General features: G+C 38.9%; 1 protein-coding gene across 1 annotated transcript; it reads right to left on the bottom strand.

The window, feature by feature from the left end:
* Positions 1-416: 416 nt before the first annotated feature.
* LOC110899002 (E3 ubiquitin-protein ligase UPL1) lies at positions 417-18,387 on the bottom strand. Its single transcript, XM_022145863.2, has 17 exons — positions 18,003-18,387; positions 16,237-16,332; positions 15,950-16,156; positions 7,474-14,400; positions 6,854-7,366; positions 5,935-6,252; positions 5,002-5,203; positions 4,647-4,930; positions 4,265-4,560; positions 3,089-4,193; positions 2,856-3,002; positions 2,342-2,422; positions 2,024-2,249; positions 1,801-1,940; positions 1,147-1,253; positions 883-1,053; positions 417-763 (listed from the first exon to the last, which is right to left on the bottom strand). The coding sequence occupies exons 1-16, from the start codon at positions 18,033-18,035 to the stop codon at positions 951-953; spliced, it is 10,785 nt and encodes a 3,594-aa protein (XP_022001555.1). The 5' UTR covers positions 18,036-18,387; the 3' UTR covers positions 417-763; positions 883-950.
* Between the last annotated feature and the right edge of the window lie 4,624 nt (positions 18,388-23,011).

Here is a 23,011-nt window from a genome sequence, read left to right as displayed (position 1 = left end):
ACGGCTTATCATCGTGAGGTGCAATATTGATGAAGGATTCCACACATGTTGCTTCGTTGCATAATAGGATGCTATGCGCCGAAAAATCCTCTGCATACAGCTCGAGTTAACAATATGAGCGAAACTCTTAAATCAACTGCATACTCAAATTTGTAAAAACAAACTACAACAATTTGTTTTCTTCTTACTTTCATCAACTGCATACCTTAACTCAAGTTTTGTCAAACATCAAAACAAAGATTTCACCAACTTGTAAACGCATTTCTTATCTATATACGCCTCTTTTGTTGCTTCTAGACTCGAGTGAGCGTGTTTACTTTAGTTTCTATGAGAATATTTAATATTATAATTATTTATAAATTCATAAAAAAAAAAGCGATTGGCGAATATACTGGTGGTTAACACCAAGTGTAATCTGCAAAGAATGATTGAAGCTTTTAAGAAAGTAGAAAATGAACCAAAGATGGTTTCACAAAGCTTCAAATACATAATAATACCATAAATCACAAAATCAAATTTGACCAAGACCTACTAACCAACCAACCAACCAAAAAGGGCTAGGATTTACAAGAAACCTATGGATCTTTTCATGTTTTTTTTATTCTAGTCTGCATGAAGCGAAAAGCAACCCGCATTCCCTTGCTACAAATTGCTCGGGACATCATCTTATTATGTTCTTCTGGTACATGCATGACTCCTGTTCTCCAAAGGACTCGCGTTCTTCAAATTGCATGGTGATGCATAATCAATGTTCATTCTTTATCTGCAAAAAAAAAAAAAAAAGAGTTCACTCATTTAATCTTAACAGACCGTCAGACCGATCTATGTTTTGTCGAGCATTTTTATATTCGTGAAAACTAAAAGCGAAGGAGAGAAACTAACATCTACATAACAGCAATGGGCAACGGCGATGCTACTGGGCCGACACCATAACACCCATCCCAACATCGTTACCCGAATCCAAAACCTTCACTGGCTTCATGGATCGCAAGTAGTAACCGCTCCTGGAGCTGTTCTTTTGAAGTGTATTCAGGAAGATCTAGTTGGTTGAAGCTGCAAAGAAATAACAACACGGGTTAAAGAAACATAAAACGAACCAAAAAACAAAAACAAAAAAACTAGTAATTAAAATAAAATAACACAAACCAAGTATGAGCTGACGGCAGCCTCTCTGGAGCTCCATAAGCTTTGTGAATTTGAAATCTCTGTGGACCTGATATACCTTGCAACGCCTTAAAACCTTCCAACGGAACCTGAAGCAAATATGCATTTATTAGTTAAAATACAATATATACATATATATATATAAGATTAAGTTCAGATGAGAACTCCGAGTTGTGAGAACTGCGAGAACTCCTACTTCCCGTGTGAGTTCTTCAACCAAATTTTGCACAAGTTGTGAAAACCGTGATAACTCCTACTTCCCGTGTGAGTTTTTCAACCAAATTTTGCACAAACGTAGATTAACATCTAACTAAAAAAATTAAAAATTTGACGAGCCAGCGTTTATTCGACATGCAAGTTTGATTTACACTGCTGTAAATGGCTGATGACGTCATCAGCCCCAGATCGTTACGGTGGTGAAAATTTGGTTTACACCGACATAAGAAGTCGTAAACAACATATATTTTTTTTGAAAAAGTTGCATAATATAAAATTTCATCAAATTTTTTTCAAAAAACTGATAGATCAAAAAGTTCTCAACTCAAGTTAGTTCTCATTTTAACCATTCCCTATATGTATAGGTGTGTGTGTGTGTCCTTACTTTAAGAAAATTATTATTATCAATCTTTACAATACCTTTGATGTACCGGTCACAAACTGAAGCAATCTAGCCCGGTCTTCCTTGTTAAATGCATTAACAACCTCCCAAAACCACGTAACTACACTAGACCCGATTGTGTATCCTGTATACTCGGTGTTGGCCTTCAAATCATCCACTGCATAACAAAGATGTTATAGCTTAACGATCTTGAAATATGAATTACAAAATGTTTCAATTAACTTTAGTAGGATAACTCACGATCTATTTCTGGAAGTCCACTTATCAGCAGCTCAAGCTCTTTATCGTTAAAAATAGAAATGAGTTCACGCGGTATCAACTCATTAAACCCCTCCAAAAACGAATTAATTTGAGGACGTATGGCGTTTGTAAGTATATGTTCGGCAACAAGATCCACGTACTCATGCTTTGTTTCTTCTGTCACCCTTATATTTCTTCCACCCGGTTTCAGCTCATAATCAGTAACCTTTTCCATATATCAAAAATAGAAAGAAGTTAATATTTAATTTTCTTAGTGGGATGAGAACCTCGTATGATTTAACTCTTTAAGATACGCACCTCCGTCTTCTCATAGAGGATGTGTTTTTCTTCATCAGCATCCATGCTAAATGTCAGGTCTAGTATGTCACTCACATCATTCTGATACAAAAAAACAGAGTAAACAACACATAATGCAAGTATAAAGAAACAATAAAACCAAAATAATACAGAAGTATATATTCTATAAGGAGAAGCATATAGTGTAAACTCAATCTTCGAGACTAAACCCACTAAACCCTATGTAACATATGTAACACATGCTTGTAACACCTACGTAACATATGTTACATCTGATGATCTAACATATGATGTTACACATGTTACGTTAAAGAGTTTAATTTTTTTAACAAAAACTGATATTTAAAATAAAAACGTAGCCGCTTGAAAATATGCATTTTACATGCCCTATAATTGTTATAAACAAAACAATTTTTTACAATGGGGTTTAGTGGATTTAGTGGGTTTAGTGTCTAAGATAGTGTTTAGTACATATCACCCCCTATTCTATAAATCATATGTTAAAAGTACTAACCTCGAGCAACCACTTTAAGTTCTTGTAATAGTCGGGATCAACAGCCTCGATATCATGATATGTTACCTTCACACCGAGAATATGCTTATAGAAGGACCGAGTGAAGTAAACATCCAAAAGTTGCCCGTCAAACAAAGCTTTCGCAACCTATAACAAGAACACGAGTGCACGACCTCATAAACAACTGAAAAGGTTAGTTTTGTTAAAAAATAACGAAGTTTTTGAAAATTTACCACCCGGCCCACGAACTTGAAGTATGAAAGATGCTCGGTTTGATAAACAGAATTGGGGTTCGGTTGGAAAGTAGCATTGTTTCCTCCGGTTGTGAATAGTAAAGCTCCTTTGTCGAATATAACTCTAGACAGTAATTGATACCATTCTCTCGTCAATCCACCAGCATCTATACCTTCTTCACCTTGAAAATGAACATTTAAACGTCCTTTTAATTCTTGGGTGGGCCGCATCCGGAGCTGATTGTAGGAATCTTCCAGAACGTATGCTCGTCGAACACTTATCCGTAACGGGCCCGTTAAGTGTTGATCGTGTTGCTGCCGGATTCTGGAGCGGAAATACAACCGTTTGTTGTCAAAGTCGATTAACCTCGGTGCCTTCAGCATCATCGAAAGCGACTTCTCCAACAACCCGGGATTTTGTCTCACGAAAGCGTTTAATAGCCGTCGATGCTTCTCGGCAAACTTAGCGAATGTCACAGCACCGTCTATTCCGGTTCCACTTGGCGATGAACTTCCGGAAACCTCCTTCCCTTCGCGTGCTGTTGCATACGCGTCATCTTGTTGTAGATTGGTATTGTTTGCTTGAAGCTTTTCACATAGCACCAAAAACGACTCGATGAAAGGTAAAAGCCTCTGAGTGCCAGGTGGCAGAGACGATAAAGATGCCGCACCCGCACCGGGGGCGTGTTCACCTGAACTGGAATCGGATATAACCGAAGAAAACGAGCCCTGTGCCAGCTGTGTTTCCGTCACGCTTATACACTCACTCAACTCTTGCCATAAAGGCTCAAGTGAATGATTCAATTTCCACATAGTAACATGCTCTTGATTGTCGTCATTTTTCGAATTGCCGACATCGGTATCAGGTAAAGTGAGCGAGCTAAGCGTTTGCAGGATCCGTAACACAGCAGCCCCAGCCATGGACCCCGCACTTAACCCCAACATGTGTGTGTTTCTTAACGTGACGAGTTCTCGAATAGCGGACCCACTCAGACTATGAGCTAGATCCGAAAGCTCGGTAATAAAGAATTTTCTATGCGATGGAGCAACCGAGGCTAGTTTCTTCAGAACTTCACCGGCAAGCAGGTAAACTTTATCCGATAACCTAATTAACAAAAACAATTTAGAGTTGTGTAACACGAAAAAGATCATTGCAAACTAAAGATTACTGATTACCCCTCGTGGCCAAGAAGGCTGCATAGATTCTGTAGATCGGAATGTGGAAGCTTCATGAAGATGTCGAACATATTAACGTGTTTCTGGCCGTCTGACGTGGACAATCCGTCTTTGACGGCTGTATCATCATGATTCGGTTCTGCTCCTGCTGAGGAAGAATCGTGTTGTGGGTTACTAGCGGATTCATCGCCAGGTGGACCTTGGGAACTGGCGACTGCTTGTTCTTGTTCGGTAGTAGATTGGCTTTCTAACTTTGAAGCAGCATTGTATACAACCACTTGAAGTAGACCCATAACCTAATGTCAACCCCAACAACAAATAGATTAGTCAAAGTCAAAAGTGTCGCTTCAAACAACCATACACCTGGTCTAAAATTAAATACCTGTTCTAGATGGGCGATACTGCGAAGGAATAGTGGTTGATTCAAGAGCTTTACTAATAATAATATAGGAATATCACCGTCAGATCCAACAGGATGAGATATTTCTCGTTCTTCAACAACCTTCTCTTTTCCCTTATCGTTCTTTTTATCATGGTAGGTGACGTTCAAGGACTCGGGAACAAGTGAAGAATCAAAATGGAACAGCAAACTAGCAACAGAGGAATGATTTGTAGCCAGATACGTCAAAATCTCCAACACCCGACGCAGTACTAGTGGTGGGAGACCTGCAAACAAACAGACTATCATCAATATCAACAAAATGTAAAATGAATATTAAATTAAAAGAGAATTATACCGTCTAAAAGCTGTGATCGGCCATAAACAACATTAGACTGACACCCATACAGCCTCTGAGAATTTACTGTTGTTAATCCACCTGAAGGGCCTTCAGTTTCGATTTTTATCATGCCGAGTAGAAGAAAAACAAGAACTGCCCTTGTATAGCTATGTGCACATAAGTTCAAGAAGAGTCTCTGTAGAAGGCCTTTCCCAAGAGGCTGACAGCAAGAAGTCAAAATGGTCAACAATAAATATAAAGACACTTTATATCCAACTAGTAATTTGACCCGCCGCGCGTGCGGCGCGTCGAGACTTTAAGTAGCTCGAACTTATACAGTTAAATATTTGACCTAACTCGTTTTCGAACCAAATTTACGTCAAAACGTAGACCAACTGAAAACACATGAAAATAAGTACGAAAACGTATTATATATGACCTGACTCATTACCGAGAAACTTTACGTTGAAATGTAAACCAACTTGGATTTATAAAGAAACGTACTTAAATATAAAGCACGTAAGAAAACAGTGTTTTTTACGTTAAAAAATGGTACCACTCGTTGCGGCGGAATCGAAACGAATAGTAACCCAAATTTATATCGCTTAGTGAAAACGTATTATAATTGACCCAACTCGTTTCCGAACAAAACGTAGATCAACCAAAAACATACATAAAAATAAGCACGAAAACGTATTATATTTGACCCACTTACATAAAAATAAGCACGTAAAACTCGAGGGGGGGGGATGACATTTTACAAAGTTTTTAGATAGTTGAGGGGGTGTCTGTGGAAAGAAAAAAAACATGGGTTGGATTGCATTGTTGTAAATTTGACGAAGAAAAATAATAAAAATTAGAGGCTGTGTCTTAGCCTTAGGTATATTCCTAAGACACCCTCTTTTGTTATATATATAATTTATCAGTATCTATAGATGGAGTGATTATCACCTGTGCTAGACGTAGAAGCCTAATCAATGCTTTCAAAGCGTCAGGATCCAAGAGCGGGTCCCCCTCAACTTCCTTAACTTTCAAGCTTTCTAGAAGAGCAGATGACGCCCTTCGTCCTACCGTAACACCAACTCCCCTATCGATTACCGTCTGTCTATCAAATCCCAACCCGTTCCGTCTATTATTGAGTCTATGGCTGTTTCCGAACAAGCTACGAGCCTGATAGTGACTCATCGCTCTATCCCGAAGCATTTGTGCTTCAGCAAGTAATGGAGATGGTAATGCTGAAAGAACTGCCTCTGAAGAAGTCAATAGCACCTATCACCCACAAACAATGAAAAACAAAAATTAAGTATGGTTAAACCAGGGTTAACCAGCAATTTTAAGTAGGGGTGTGAATTTCTGACACGGCACGAACCTAACACGAAATTCGTGGGTTTGGGTCAGTTTCAGGTTGAACCTGTGAACCCGTTTAGCTAAACGGGTCAGGTTCGAGTCAACCCGCTCAGGTTGGAGGGCTGACCCGTTATGGCGTTATGTATATTATATTTTTTTTGCAATATGTTTTATGTCATAAATTAAATTGGGTGTGTATTTTATGCCATAATTATAGCTTAAAAAGTGAAATTGACATAAGATTCTATAATTTAAATGTTATTGTATTATACTACATTTGTGGCTTTTTTAGTAAATTTTAATTTTAAATATATTAATTTGCGGAAAAAAAAATTAAAATAAAAAATTCGAGTCAAACGGGTCGTATCCGGGTCGTGTTCGAGTTCATATGTATGACAATTTTCGGGTTCGAGTCGTGTTTGGGTTTGTCTAAAATTTCCGGGTTCTAAGTCGGGTTGAACCCGCGAACACAACCCGTTTAGCACCCCCAATTTTAAATTTATAAATTTTCAAGAAAGCAAACCTCCTCGCGCAAATCAGCTGGAAAAGTAGCGATAATCGAAGCGTTATCCATATCCACGGGCTGCCCTTCAGCTTGATGTGCAACCCGTTGTGCACGTTGTTGAGCTAAAACTTCGGCTTGAATATCTGGAGGAAGGGCGGCTAAAAACTCCGGATCGATTTCCTCAGCAGTAGCGGGAGTAGGCGCGGGAGCGGAAACCGGAGGTGGGACCGATTGAGCTTGCTGTGAGGCTAGGACTTCTGCCCTAAGTTCTGCAGGCAGTGCCTCCAAGAAAGTTGGATCTATGCCGTTTGTGCTTTGAGCTATGTTAGTTGCACCAATATCATCTGCTTGACTGGTTTGACCAGTTTGACCATCCTCAATGTGAGTGTTTTGTTCAGATAACGAGTCCTCGGTTACCCCAACTGGAGGTAAAAGGTCCCCTCCAGCAGCGTTGTTCATATCAACATCGGCATTAAGTTCACCAGAAGTGCGCGTATTATTGCTTGCCTCTTCATCAGGTGTTGACAACTCCTGAAATGAGTCGATGACACATCATGCATGATCCGTTAAGAAATCTCAAGTACGAAAAATTATACGATTTAAGAAACGTATTAACAATAATAATAATCGAAGTTTACCTGTTGCTCGTTAACATTTGCTTCACCGATTTCCATGTTATCATGACTATCTGGCGTGTTGTTTGTAGCATCAGGGCTGGGCCCACTTGCTTGTCCTTCTGGTGTTTGTTCAACGTTTTCAGCCACCTGATTAACATTTTGATCATTCTCTTCATGTGGGACTTCGGTCTGCTGAGCATCGTTGTTAACAGCATCTGCTACCGGCTGATTATCATTGGCTAAAGAAGTAGTTGTGTTTAACTGAGACATGAAATGCTCTTCTACAGCCTGTGCAATAGCAGCAGCTTGACCACCTGCTTGTGGTTGACCATCATCGGTCCACCGGCCGTCACCTGGACCTCTTCGTGTAGGTGCACGTAAGGACTCCAAACCGACGGAAAAGTCAGCCAATGGTGGTGCACCACCCCCAGATCTGTCCCCAAACACAGTAGATTGTACAGATTGTACAGGATCGAAGGGAAGTACAGGAGCATCGAACATATAGAAATGGGAAACGTCAAAGCTCCCGCCAGATAAAGATTCCAAATCCCGAGAAGAATTACCATTGCCGCCACCTGATGACCACATTGGACCCAACTCACCGGACTGTGATGGAGGTCTCAATAAAAGAGGATGTTGCAGACTGTTATGGTTATTCCCATCTGTACCAGTTCTCTCGAATGAGGTTCTGCTCTGCTGGCGGCGACGGTCAAACCCAATTGGTCTTCGAAGACCAAAAAGGTCATCAACGTTGACTCCTTCAAATGGCTCTGCAGCGATGTCGATAAGTCCGCTCTCGGCTCCCGGTTGACCAAGAACACCATCAAGAGCCTCTCGCCATCTCACCTCAATCACACGGTTTTCATGGTAATCATCATCCTCGTCATCAACCATTTCATCGTTATACTCATCTCCTAATCCGGTCTCATCGTGATCTTCGACATCCGTGTCAGCCAATGACATCAAAGCAGTACCATCTTCGGCTATATCTTCATCCTCATCATCACCATCGTCGTCATCCTCTTCATCCTCGCCATCATCTCCCATTTCATCATCTTCGTCACCGGTATTATCGCCTCCACCTCTACTCTCGACATGAAACGTCATCTCAATTTGATCCGAATCCCGTAACACACCACCGTCTTCCATCTCATCCATTTCAATTCTCAATTCCGGATCTGCAGACTCGTTTAAATTCGATTCATGATCATGATCGCCTTCATCCTGATTTGTTCCTTCATGATGTTGCTCAGCATCATCGGTAGCTGCAATCTCATTACCACTGCCATTCTCAACACCCTCCGGTATCTGATTGACTGAAATATTAACCGTCTGGTTATCAGATTCGGTACCCAAACTAACGGACTTTTTCTTGTTGACCAAGTCGGATAACGCAAGTTGCTCCACTGCATTGGCGGCACGCGTTAACCCTTCTAACGCTTTCAGAACAATGTTTACGACTTTTGGGGCATCAGGATGATCTAAATCCAGCACCTGAAGAATGCCGGATAAACACGGAATCATTCCTCCGTCAATCATTCCTTTAGCTATATCGGGCGAACACCCAGACCCCGCTACATTACTAGACGACGAATTTTTCGATAGAATCGAATGAACCAGATCAACTAAAGCAAGCACCCTTTTATCCGGCGACAAAACGTTCTTGGACGAACTGCTTGCTGACATGGCAAACGAAGACAAAGCTTTAACGAGTACGTTTATCACACGCCTACGCCCTTCACTTGATCGACCACATAAAACCACCAAAAACCACGAGGCTTTTTCAGATAATTTCCCTCTCCATTCATCAGATCCAGATGTTTTACTCTTATCTAACGAAGGATGTAGAAGTTGATGCATGACATGATGTACTATCCCACCGTGCATTTCGAGATCGCGTTTTAGAATTATTCCGACTGCATGTACATACATAAGAAGAATATCACTCAACAACTTAAGGACAAAAGTCACCTTAGCTAACCCATCAGCCGGTTTTTGTTTTTCTGACAGGCTGCCGTATTCTTTCGGTGTATCATCGACCTTCATTTTACCCTTATTTACAGCAGAACCATCTACCTCCATGGAATTATCAGATCGAGCACAATCTGAATCTCCCACAAGATTCGGTGAAGGATATTTCATTACAATTTCAAGCAGGTGATCGACAACCTGCGTAAGATTAGCAGGAATTTTCTTCTGGGATTTGCCACACTTTATTTGCGTATCCTGGGACTTATTTTCAGGTCCAATTTCAACACCTTGAGCTTTCGCTTTATCCTTTTCTTTCTCTTTTTCTTTGGATAACACAACTACGGTTCTGCCACCTGTCGTGTCCAGCTGGCATACAGCTGTCGTCGCTTTCATGAACACCTCGGGATCTCGCGAAATAAGAGGTGCCATAGACGTCAAAAACACACGCGGAGGAACACGGCCGCCGTGACGGCTGCCACTCAACGCCTGTCTTACCTCCAACTCCATTGCGGTTTGTAGCGTCTGAGGATCTTCGATGAGATGTCGGATGATAGCAGATGCCACTGTGTCATATCCTGGGAAAAAACAAGTCTTCGGTATATTAAACAGATCAACCATACCCCCGTTTTCAAGAAACTGTAAAGCCAGGGTGTGCGTTTTTGTCAAACGAGCACATAGTAGTAAAACCGCTTGCATAACCATAGCAGGCACATGTTGTTTGATTAGATCACATGCAACGTTAACCACACGACTACCCTCTTCAACAGTAAGATAACCAGTAGATTTCCCGAACATCTTTTCAAACTTATTGCTATTTTCCTCATCAGCAGATTTCTCTTCATCTTCTGTTACTTCTTTGCTATCAGATGATATTTTCGGTTTGGATTGCGATAAATTATCCAATATAAGAAGAAGCGCACTGATGCATTTTGGTACCGTAAGCTCGTTTTGGGACTCTGTTTCTGCTAAAAACTTCGTTAAGATATCTATCGATATAGATACGATGCCGCTTTTCACAGCAATTTCCCTAGCGGCAACGTCTTCGGTAAGAAATAACGCCAACGTGTGTGATATCATACAGAGTGTACTGGTTTCCTTAGCGGTTTCCAGCGGGCAAAGTTTTAGCTGTTGGATAAGATATGACATCACTTTCGGGCGATCTTCGCCTTTATTTCTATTGCAGAAAGTAACAAGCAAATCAGTTAAGGGAAAAGCTAACGAATCGCTACTTTGAAACAACTTCATAGTCGCTGCAAGAATGTCATCAATAGATGGTGCTGGTGTCTTGGCTTCGGCTTCCACCGCTTCTGTTTGAACATCGGTTGACTTTTCGGCGTTATTATCTGCTTTGGGAGTTTCGGATGAGTTTCCTAAAGATAAAGCAAGTGCTCGTGCCAGCTCATCATCCTCCTGTACGGGATCATCAGCATGAGTAAACAACCACTCCATCGCCATCTCGACACTATTCGTTTCAACCCTTCTTAACGCTTCCTCTGCTCTTGCCCTCGTAAACCCCATCTCCACAATGGTGGCGATAGTGGCTTCATCAGGTGGCGGCATGAACCGCTGGTTACCACCGCCAGAACCACCACCAGTAGCTCGTTTTGCATCACCGACACCACAGTATATATGAGTGACAAGTGTCACTATTGTTGTGATGAACCCCGGATTACAACTTGGAAACATAGGGTGATTCCAGACAGGAAGTATCACATCGAGAACTTGAGACTGCAACATACGAACAAAAACTTCCGGATCTCGAGGAACCGGAAATAACCCAATTGACAACCCAACGGCCACCGGTTGTACAAGCAACTGAGCTTGAGACGTAGAGGTTAATGGCAAAAGAAAAGTCGAGTTAACAAAAAACTCTAAAAGCCGACAGTAACTCTGCAACGTATCGAGTAACCATTTAGTATGACACAATTTATTTCCTTCAGTATTTTCATTTCCAGACGTCGAAGCGGAAAAAGGCAACGTCCATAGCAACTGACTTGTAGCTTCAAACGTGTTGAGTAACTCCTTAAAAGTCCCTTGAACATAGAAGTTATTTATCATTACCGTATAACAAATCCGCCGCCTACTATCAAACGTTAACGCCGCCATGTGATCCACCACTTTCCCGAGATAATGACACTTAACCGACAACATATCAAGACCCGAACCCGTCGTGTACCCAGCGAAACCAAGCGCCTCAAGAAAAATCTTCGCTAACGCAGTCCCAATGTTTTTCGAAGCCGTACTTAATGATCCAGTTTCCGCCCTTCGGCGGTTAGATGACGGAAAACCTTTCACTAACGTGGTAAAGAAAGAACGTATAGTGGAAGCAAGTTTGCTAAGACTTTCGAGAACAACAAACTCCGGGCTCTTTTTCTTTACATCTTGTGAAGAACTTGAACTTGTCTCAGGGTTACCCATGGAAGCTTCTGAATCAATGTGCAAGGCTTCTAGATGTCTGCTGGTTCTTCCTCCTCGTATACGAGCTAACCCGTGTCGGCTGCGCCGACTGAACCCTTCACCAGAGCGAACCACTGAAACAAAGTCACGTTCCAAACCCCAGTGCGGGTGTGAACTATTACGAACCGAAACCGGGTTCATGTACCTCACTACGGGCATACTCGTATCATCATCGCTTGCAACAATGGCAGTATCAGTACTACTAGTACTATTAACATTAACTTGTTCAGTTTCTGTTTCGTTACTCTGTTTTTCCTCTGGTTTCGAATCACAACCAATCGAAACTTGCCAGAGTATTTCCCGATAAGCAACTCCGAGATCTCGCAACACGTCAGCATCAGATGTCCCGAGTTCGGACACAAGATTAGTAGTCCCTTTAGACAACGAGTTACATAGAGACAAAATTCCTTCAAGGCTAGAAAGACATCTCGATACCTTCGTTCTTTTCGAATCTTCCACCTGTGCAAGCTGCATGCCATTAAGAGAAACCAGTAGCTCGTTTGTCGATTTCAAATGCTCTTTCAAGAACAAACATAACGCTCGAGCAAGAGACGCAGAATGATGCGGAGAGAAGTTTTTAAACGCGATTGACGTGCTCTGCCCGATAGAAACTGAGAATGGCATTAGAGGTAAAGTAAATAGCTCCAGAACAGCTTCGATTCCCTTTTTCTCGACAAATATACGACACGTGTCGGAATTTTGAAGAATTGTTTCAAGCAAACGAGCAGCATTGTTAACATATTCAGGTAAAAAGGACTCGACATTCACCACAGACGTATCAGCAGATGAGTCTACAAGCTTCTCGGGATCTTCAGTCTTGCTGGATTCACCATCAGTTTCCATTGGAACAAAAGAATCTTTAACTCCAGAACCGAGCTTTTCAATGGTTTTCAAAATCTCAATCAGCATATCGACACCATGCACGCGTAACGAAGAAGCGTGTCTCATTAGCTCATCAAGACCACTAGACAATGAACTTGGAGTATCACCCATAAGAGCACGAAGATAATTTCGCGATGTAAATATTTTCACAAAGCACCTTAAAGCATTACGGTCTTTGACAGCCTGAAGGCCGTTGTTACTTAGACATAAAGCATCCAAACACTGGGGTATGCATGTTATCGCTTCGGCAGAACAAAGCACACCGTCCATTATAGCATCGAGAAACGCAGACGGAAGAGCCGCTTGTTCTAAAATCGAATAACACGTCGGGTCTTTATGAATCAGGTCACTCATTACAACTGCCGCTAGCGAAAACATCCCACCGCCAAAATCTTTAGCTTTTTTGAAAATCACATGTAAACATTGCGGTAACAAGCTTTCTTCAGAGCCGTAAACACGCGCAGTGGTTCCAGGTGCGTATGTTCCAAGCGATATAGCGCGAAGTAAAGCTTTCATTAACGACCTCCGGTGGTACGACACCATAGCTTCAGAATAGAGAGGCTCCGATGAGGAACTACTACTGTCTATCTGGACAGAAGTGCCATTTTCGACATGAGAAACTTCTATTTTTAATCGGGAAATTGTATCATCTAACCCACCAAGGTCCCGAAACAAAGCAGCAGCGGGATTACTGTAATCCATAAAAGCTTCTAGAACATGTACAGCAGTGCTGACTAGATGCAAATGTTGGGAATCCGTGTCCTTTAAAAGAGGCAAAAGGGTAGGTATAAACCCTGCTTCACGCATGGCAGAACACCCCGAAGAAGACGAAACTAAAACTGTGACCAATGAGAGTAACGCCTCAGCAAACAGAACAGACGATTTAGACGATTTACTAACCACAGTGTCGATAGCCTTCTGCATGAGACTCGATAAGATGCCACGGTGTCCACCGGATGTGACAGCTGTCAGCACAGTCGGCTGGCGAGAACGATCTTGACTAAGAGCAGCCAATGAATAAAGACTTAAAATACGGATTTTTTCAGGAACTGCATCTTCATAGCTCAAAAGTGCAACCAATTCGTTGATGAACTCCGGCTCAGTGTTAAAGAAAGAAACCAAATCGTCACTATCACCACATGCTTGAACAAGAACTATAAACGCATGTAAACGAATACATGTATACTGTTGGCGAGCAGTAAAGGAACTAAAGGCTCTTGAAAACCGCAATCTTGCCAAAAGTGAAAATCTTAAACCACTTGGTACTTTATACTCCTCGATTAACTCATGTAAAAGTTCAAGATCGGGCTTTTCGTAAGTGTTGATATTCGGCAAATGTATTATCTGTAACCCTTGGGTTGACTTCTCCGCAGCCGAGTTATCATAGAACTCGAAATGGAGGGTGCTACCCAACTCGTGGGCTACGGGGTCGGATACGTTCTCTAACGCACACGCAACCAACCCTAACCCTTCGTCTTTCCCGCCCCAACCTTGTGCAAAAGCAAATAGCTTTGAACTTAGAGACGTGTCACGTGCTATGTGTTTCCCGATTGATTTCCGTAAGAACGATGATAGCGTTTGCAGACAGGCTTCAACCACATCTGCATCTGTGGAAGCCAGTAGAGAAGATAGATGGTGCTGCAGATAAAAAAATCCAGAATTAATAAATACACAATATAATGTAGACGCGAAAAAAGAAAAAAAAAAAGATGCGTAGAATTCACATAAGAAGAAAAGAAAGTAAGGAACTAAAATGGCAATCAGACAAGTTTGAAAAACGCTAAACTTCTGAAAAAATGAAAATGAGGTAAAGCATAAACATATCTCTAGTAAGCTTAGAGCACAACAATTATCATGCAATATTAGTCATAAGCTATGCACTTATGCAGTTAATATCAGTGATATATCTGTGATATATTGGTTATCAGTCCACATGTAAAATATCAGTGTCAAATATCGGCACCGATATTATCAGCGATATTGTATTCGATCAATATTTGATCAATATATCACCGATTTTCCCAATATCTGCCCCTTTCCTCTTAGTTCTACCATTCGGCTTTCTTCTTATTGCTGCTATTAGTGTTTTAAGTCTTAATTGTTACTGTTAAACGAGCGGGTTACATCCCGCGCTTCACGGCGAAGACGACCCGACTTATAATAAATTTTACATGGATCATAGACGCAGTGGTAAAAATAAAGTTAATAGCGAAAATGATCGACATAGCAATATTGGTATAGTATCGACACTCGATATAGCAACCGAAAATAAAAACTTGAAAAATAAAGCCATGATAAGTCCATATGGATGTCGACACATAGTTTACATCGATTGAAAACCATAGTAAAAAAACGATTCTAATAGTACCAATACGGTACCGATGTTTTTCGGTGGGCACCAACTCGATCCGGTTTCAAAAAAAAAAATTATATCGAGTATTTGGTTTTTGTAAGAAAAACTAATGAACAGAGGTTATATACATAAATAAAACTGTTTGGTTGAAAAAGATATATTATGTAGAGCGTAAGGGGTAAATTTCAAACTTAAAAAGGCAATAAAAAAGATAAAGAAAAAAAAGAAAAGACAAATTTCACTATTTGTTCACATGTTGTGAATTAATAGAGATAGATAATAGATAATAATGTTGTGTTTTAAGTTTTAATCAGTTCCTACTTGCTACAATTGTTAGTGTTTTGCAAGTTGCAAAAGGTTAATTTGTTAATGGTAGGAGAGTATACTAAATTGTTAGTGTTAAATTGCTATATATATAAATTTGTGCATGATTTTAAAATTACCGATATCCCACCACGAAAACCGATATCTCAGATATCGGTCCTTGACCGATATTTGATATTTTTCCGCATTAACTACATATGTCATAAGATGGATTTCTGAATATGTAGGTGGGTGGGTGTGTCAGCTTGCAATATTAGTGGTTTATAATCACAACATGATAGTAAACAATTTACTATTGTTCTAAGGGATTCTAAGAATCATTTAATTCTCCAAATCGAAAATAAATGATTAAGACACATCTCTTCTGATTAATTTTATGCTTAAGACAACAATTAATTGCTCATCAAAGTTAGGAAACACTTAACGTATTGTGGACACTTGCTCAGTCCTAAGAATGGTTTTTAGAACACCGTAAGTAACATAAATCAAGAAGTTACAAAAGAAATTTACCTCATAGGAACTATAGAAGTGCTTATTTGTGCAGTTGTCCAAAATCGTTCTTACAACACGCAAAATCTGCAGGACAGCCTCCCTTGGGAACGGAGGGTCAGACTCCAAGAAACCATCGTCAAGTTGCAAATCTTTCCTTGGTTTAATGTATTTCTCAAAAAAGGTATCAAAGTGGTTAAACAAATCAACCCAGTGATGGAAGTCACCCTATATTAACGACGATAATCACAATCAATTCGAATATAAGTAAAATTATGTAAAGAAATCAAATGGATTTCTAGACGCACCTTGTCAAAATCCCAGAAGAAGCTTTTTAAGGGTTCTTCGATATTTTCAAGCGGAACAGCGATTACGCCATTAATAAAGGACTTGATTTTGGGAGGCTAGTACACAATAAAGAGAAACATACATGTATCATTAACATTATTCAGAAACCATATCGAGAAAATAAGTACGTAATCAGAAATCTAAGAACATTTGTATGACTTCTAAGCACACTTATTGACAGCCAACATATATCAAATTATTCAGGCAAAGCTTCCAGCTTGTATCATTCTCAACCTCTATGTAGCAAACTCAAGCTGATGCGACCATACCTACCTCTAAAAATGCTCATATCATGACATTCAATCAATACTTAATCATGCAGACTTTCACATACATAACCTTATACAAAGAAAATTTAAAATCAAAATAACAAACATCCATCCATAAGAAGAGCGAACAGTCATAAGACACAAGTGTTCTACCACTAAACTAAAAATATAAAAGTTTGAATTCACTAAGTTTATATGTTGAACCAATAAAGATATCTCCAACTGATAGCATGCAAGTAACCCTATAAGTCTTGCATAGTTGCTTTATAAATTAAACCGAAACGTGTGAGAAACGATTGATCGTCACAATGCATAAAATGTTCTAAAGTGATAAAGACGGTTGATTTTCAAAGGATTCGACTATGTCCATGAAGTTAAAAGATTTTTAAAAGACTACCAACTATCTTCCATGTAATTGTTTCTACCATAACCAAATAACGTGCGAGTAAAATAATTTAACACACCGAATTCAATACAACAAACAAATATCCAAAAAAATAAATCATCACTTCATCAGTTTCTAACTGTCGATCCAACTCAATTATCAGCATCGCATTTTAACTACCTACACTAATTCATCATTTAACCATCAAAACCTAATGCATCCAAAAAAACAAATTAACCAAACCACCACTCTCCATCACAACAACCTCCAATCAAACAACAAATAAACCCTAACCAACCACACTCCATCACACAACTTAACAATAAACAATAATCAAAACAACAATAACCACTAAGCTAAATATATACAACTATACAAGCTTGAAGATATCTATATTTGTTGAACCAAAGAAGATATCTCCAACTTGTAGCATGCAAGTTGTTACCCTACAAGTCTTGCATAGTTTGCTTTATATGAACTTCATGTGAAATAACGATTTTCACAAGAATTTCCTCAACATAATGTATAACATGTTATTAATGTTGATATGTGCAAGAAGTTAAATAATTTTTCAGAAATTACCAACTCTTCTCCATGTAATTCTTTCTACCGGAACCAAATATCGAGCAATTATAATAATTTAACAAGTTGAATTCAGTACAACAAACAAATATCAGTCGATTATCAGAATGCCATTATAACTATCTACACTAATTCATCATTCATCATCAAAACCGATGCATCCAAACTAACAATCAAGTTAAAAGATGTTGATACTATTATACCAACTCTTTTTAAGAGATTTTGCATGAAGTTAAAAGATTTTTCATGTAATTGTCTCTACCGAAAGCAAATAACAAGCGATTATAATAACTTAACAAGCCGAATTCAATCGAACAAACAAATATCACTCAATTATCAGCATGACATTTTAACTATCTACACTAATCCATCAATCATCATCATCATCAAAACCTAAGGCATCCAAACAAACAATTAAACAACTAAAACAACAAATAAACCCTAATCCACCACACAAAACAAGAATCAAACAAACGATAATCGCACTAACCACTTCCGATTGCCTCCTTCTCCTCAACTTCATCTTAAAACAAACCTAACAAAAAGCATTCGTTAATCGTACAATCAATAACCACTGTATACAACCGATTAGCGTCACGATTGATTGATCGAACCAACAAACAATCGAATCGAGATTACGAAATCAACCGGCGGTTCGATTTCAAGGGTTTTCGGTTGGGGTTTTTTGTGTCTGTTACGGCGGTTATGAAGAAATTGAAATTGAAAAGGTGTGTTGTGTGTGTGATTTGCGGAAGATTGTTGATTAAGAGAGAAGATGAAGAATGAAAGTGAATTAGACAAGCAAGAAGGTATACTGTGAATCGGTTCCTAGGAACACGATGTAGGATTTATATATCTTTTTCACCGACCTAATGTTATATTTTTTCACAATGGTGGTGTATGTGTTTATGTTAAATTCTAACTATATATCCTAAAAATCCTAAAAAAATTGATATGTAAAATAAAGATTTTTGTAATATGTAAAGGGTGTTAATATTTACACACCTCTCTTCTCTATCTCTCTATACATACATACTAGAATTACCATCCGCCGCAATGCGACGGGTGATTCATTAGTCCTATATCACGTTAGATAAAAGACAAATGTTTCTCACATGACCACGAGCCTATGTGTAAAACCGAGAAAAAAATAATTAATCTACGTTGCGACAGACCTATCAAACGGGAAAAATAGACGCGCTGCGACGAACATGTCAAATAGGAAAAAAATAGATGAAAAAATGATGAACCCCACACGTACGTTGCGGCGTGTTAACTCGGAAATTTAGAACGGCACGTTAAACGGAGAACTTATGAAAGATGAAAAGTATATAAGACACTAAAGTTGAAAGTAAAAAAAGTGTTGAGATTAAATTGCGAAAGATGGAAAGCTTTGGGTTGAAAGTAAAAAAAAATTAAAGGGGTTAAATTGCAAAAGATGAAAAATTTTTGAATTAGAAGTGAAAAATCAAATTAATCAAAGTGGTTAAAATACCAAAGATTGAAACTTTAGACTTAAATTGCCAAAGATTGAAACTTTAGAGTTAAAAAAGAAATCAATTTCAAATTATGAAAACAAAAGAGATAAATAGATTTAGTTAAATTGATGTTTAATACTATTATTATTATTTAATAAAAGAGATAAATAAAAAAAAATAAGGGTGAAAAATTACCAGAGAATGACACGTGTCCAAAAAGGATTTTTGTTTATTAGTATAGAAAGATATATATACATAGATATATATTATGTGGACGAAATAGTCTCGTTATATAGAATCTCGTTATATATTGTATCTGATTGAGATCGTCATTTCAATTTCACTTCTCATTTATGGGAAAGTTTTCAAAAAGCCATGGAAACTTGGCCGAATTTAAGTACAACTTATGAGCAGGGTGAAGGAACTACACAAACATATGAAGACATGCTAAGTGCATGTGTGATAGATATTGGTGAAAGTAGGGCGATCATTTGTCACTCATAAGAATTCTCCAAATAAACAAATAGTTAGCATACAAGTATTAGGGTTGCCCCAAGTGAAGCACTTTATGGATGAAAGTGTCGTCCAATATATTAGGCAGGAATATAAGAAAAGGGGACTATTAGGCCATGAGATTGGCAAACCGTTAGAATTTCAAATCGGAGAAATAATGCTAATAAAAGTTTCTCAATGGAAAGGGATCTGATTTGACAAGAAATCAAGTCTAAGGTTTGTTGGACTATTCGAAATCATTAAATGAAGTGGACCAGTAGCATATCAGGGAAAATTTACCTGAAGAAATGACAGGTATACATGATGTATTTCATGTATGTAATTTAGGAAGTGTTTGACAAATCCAACCCAATCAATACCATTAGAAGACGTGCGAGTAGACAAGAAATTGAACTTCACAGAAAGACCGATAAAAGTTCTTGATTTTCAAGAACGAAAATTAAGAAAGAAGACAATTCCACTTATGTTGATCTAGTGGAAAGGTCAGAAAGGACCCGAAAAGACTTGGGAATTGGAAGAAGAAATGAAAGTCAAATACCCTTAACTGTTTGAATAACCTTCGAATTTCGAGGACGAAATTCATTTTAAGGAAGGGAGAATGTAACATCCCGAGTCTTCGGGTCAATAAAATCCAAGTGTCCCGAATAAACCCATAATCGAACCCACGAACACGTATGACGAGAACCAGCAGGAAAAATGAGAAAACCCAGTTTTGGGTCTCGTCGCGCTACGCGACGATGAGGAGGAAGCTGGTCGCGTGACGTGACGCTTCAGTATTCGCTAGAAGACACGTGCCTCCACGTGGCAACCATGTGGCAGGCCTATGTGGTGACTCATGCCACCTATGCCCTAATCTACCTCGTTGCGCTACGCGAAGGTGATGGTAAAGATTGGTCGCATGACGCGACGAGACTGAATTGCAGTTATATATTGAGCGAGAATTAGACAATTTAACTTGTTCATTTCTTTTATTTCTCTCTCGACTTACAGCCCTAGTACTCAAAAACTCTAAACCCTCGAAACTCTGCTCTGTAGAAAGTGTACTAAACCCTGATCACTCAAATGACACCCTGTCCGATTGATCTGAAACCAATCAACGGATGCCAAAGTGCTGCCTGAATAAGGCTATACTTTGTTAACTACGTTGAGGTTTTAATCTTGTGATTGTCGTTAAAATTTGATTTGGTTTTTACACTTATGCGTATTGTGCTCCGTTATATTAGATGCTTAGTTATCAGAAGGCTTAGAACCAGGACTATATACTTACAAGAAGCTTAATTATCTGAAGGCTCAAGAACTACAAGCTAGCAAGGCGAGTTCCTCTGAACCGTTTCTAAAACAGGATGTGTTGTTCTATCTGATTGGTAATAACTATGGAATCGACTATTTATAACATCTGTATATTTGGCAATGATTGATAGGATGCTTAAGGGCTGATTGTATGTATCTGATTTAGCCAGTAGAGTTTGTATATTACTTTGTTCTTATTTATTTGCCATGATTATATCTTATTGATGATATATTCAAGAAAAATATCTTTTTGAATAAGATCAATTATGTTCATGAACTCACCAGTTTATGTTGAGTCCCAAATATTTTTCGGGCACACATCATAGGTGCCATGTGATTGCAGGAATCAAGGATGATGAGATATAAGGAGATAGAGGTCTAGAGGGTTGCTGAAGATTTAGATCTCTAGTATAGTTTAACTGATGAAAATGTTGTTGTATAATAGTACATATGTATAATACTCTTTAATGTTTAATTAAAGTTCGAAACTTTAGTTGTGAATTCTCTTGTTACTATGTGTTATGTATATCTGACGTGTAATACTCCCCATAGCTTTTATCCTGGGATGCGGATGTTACAACTTATCTTCTCTAAGGTTTAAGTATTTCATAATTATCTTGTCACCCTCCGCTCATGCTTATGTATTTTTTGCACCGCTTTCATCTTGCCAAAAGACTATATTAAAGAGAAGAAACAACATGGCTAATCAACTCTCCCTAAAGAGTTTTTCCTTTCTTTAACGTAAGCTTTTAGTAACTATCTAGCTATGGCTCACCCCTCATGCTTATTTGGTTTGCACCACTTGTCTTCTTCTTCTTCATAAAAAGACATTTAAGTAAAAATACGTGGAGAATCAACTATGCCTATAGCGTTTTATCTTGTATAATAAGGTATAAGCATTTATACCCTTTATTAATCACCTTTGTTATTTGATATTTCTGATTCCTAGATTACTAAATTCAAGTAAACGTAACACATCAAACATATATGTTACTAAGTGTCACGACCCCCGACCCGTATCGTGGTTCGGGCGCCGCGAGGTAGACAGCAGTGGTACCGGTGTTTATTAATTCGCAGCGGAAATTTTATCAGGACCGGATGTCAGGAAAATTTATCAGAGTTTCAAAACACCGAATTATTTTATTTCATAACCTTGCGGTAAACCCCGTATTTACAGGAAAGGAATTTCACTGGGGAAATCCTTTAATTACAGAAAAAAACATTTTATTTCTAATTTACTGAGCCACTTATTTAAGTTGTAGTGCTTCAAGGCACTTTTCCTTTCTTCATAGTAAATCACCTGAAACGTGTTTTAAAAACATTTGATCAACGAAAAATACTAGCGAGTGCATTCCATTTATACAAAAGACACATTGTTATAATTTACAGCATTAAGAGTTTTCACATTTGTTTATATCTGATAATTATCTGACCAAGTTGTCACTCGGCAAGACCTGTGACTGTGGTCATATCACTATTGGGTCCGTTCACCCAAAGTGATGCTTGACAAGTAGTGTATACAAAACCCCATGTACTGCCAGTAATTTAAGATTACAAAGACTTAATCACCGTAAGTATAACTGGAAAACATTTAGGGTTTTGTAGAGCAATTTGATAAAAAAAAGAATGACTCACATTGCAGGTTTAGATTGACAGAGCTCGCCTACTGGTTTATAGCTAGTGAACCTAATTAAACATATAATGCAAACGAATTAGTGTATTAACTTAATACATCATTTACAATAATCACGACAAAACCCCACAACGAATGACAAAGTATAGCCGAGTATCGACAACACTTAAACATCCATCGGACCAGTTTTAATCGATCGGATATAGTATCATAGCAGTGATCGAGTTATTACCCTGATATCGCAGCAGAGTTTCGAGACTTTGATTGTAATTTGAAAGAAACAGAAGAACGAGTGGTATAACAAACGAATTTTTACGTCGAAGCATGCAATCTGATCAAGTCCCAAGTCGTTATCTTTATAGCCAAAATTGAACACTCCCGCGTGGGACGACGGGTCCTCCTGATCTTGTCGCGTGTCGCGGGGCAGGTCCATCTAGCCTAGGCTAGCCTTGTGTTGAGTATAGCCTGGAAATGTGTGAAGTTATATTGATACGTGTTTCCAACTCCTGTCGCGAGTCGCGAAATGTTTAGGGGATCCCCCCCCCATGAGTCTCCGGGGACCCTGTTGCTGGTTTTATTTGTTTT

Source organism: Helianthus annuus, chromosome 13 (genome assembly GCF_002127325.2).
Source record: "Helianthus annuus cultivar XRQ/B chromosome 13, HanXRQr2.0-SUNRISE, whole genome shotgun sequence".
Lineage (NCBI taxonomy): Eukaryota > Viridiplantae > Streptophyta > Magnoliopsida > Asterales > Asteraceae > Helianthus > Helianthus annuus.
This window is presented reverse-complemented; position numbering and strand designations above follow the sequence as displayed.

What these genes read in the sequence shown, in the direction of transcription:
- LOC110899002 (XM_022145863.2), bottom strand. Translation starts at nt 18,035, where the DNA reads ATGAAGTTGAGGAGAAGGAGGCAATCGGAAGTG. An exon ending in CAAATGTTAACGAGCAACAG is followed by an intron (nt 7,367 to 7,473) that starts GTAAACTTCGAT and finishes GACTCATTTCAG; the next exon opens with GAGTTGTCAACACCTGATGA. An exon ending in GGCTTCTACGTCTAGCACAG is followed by an intron (nt 5,204 to 5,934) that starts GTGATAATCACT and finishes TCTTGCTGTCAG; the next exon opens with CCTCTTGGGAAAGGCCTTCT.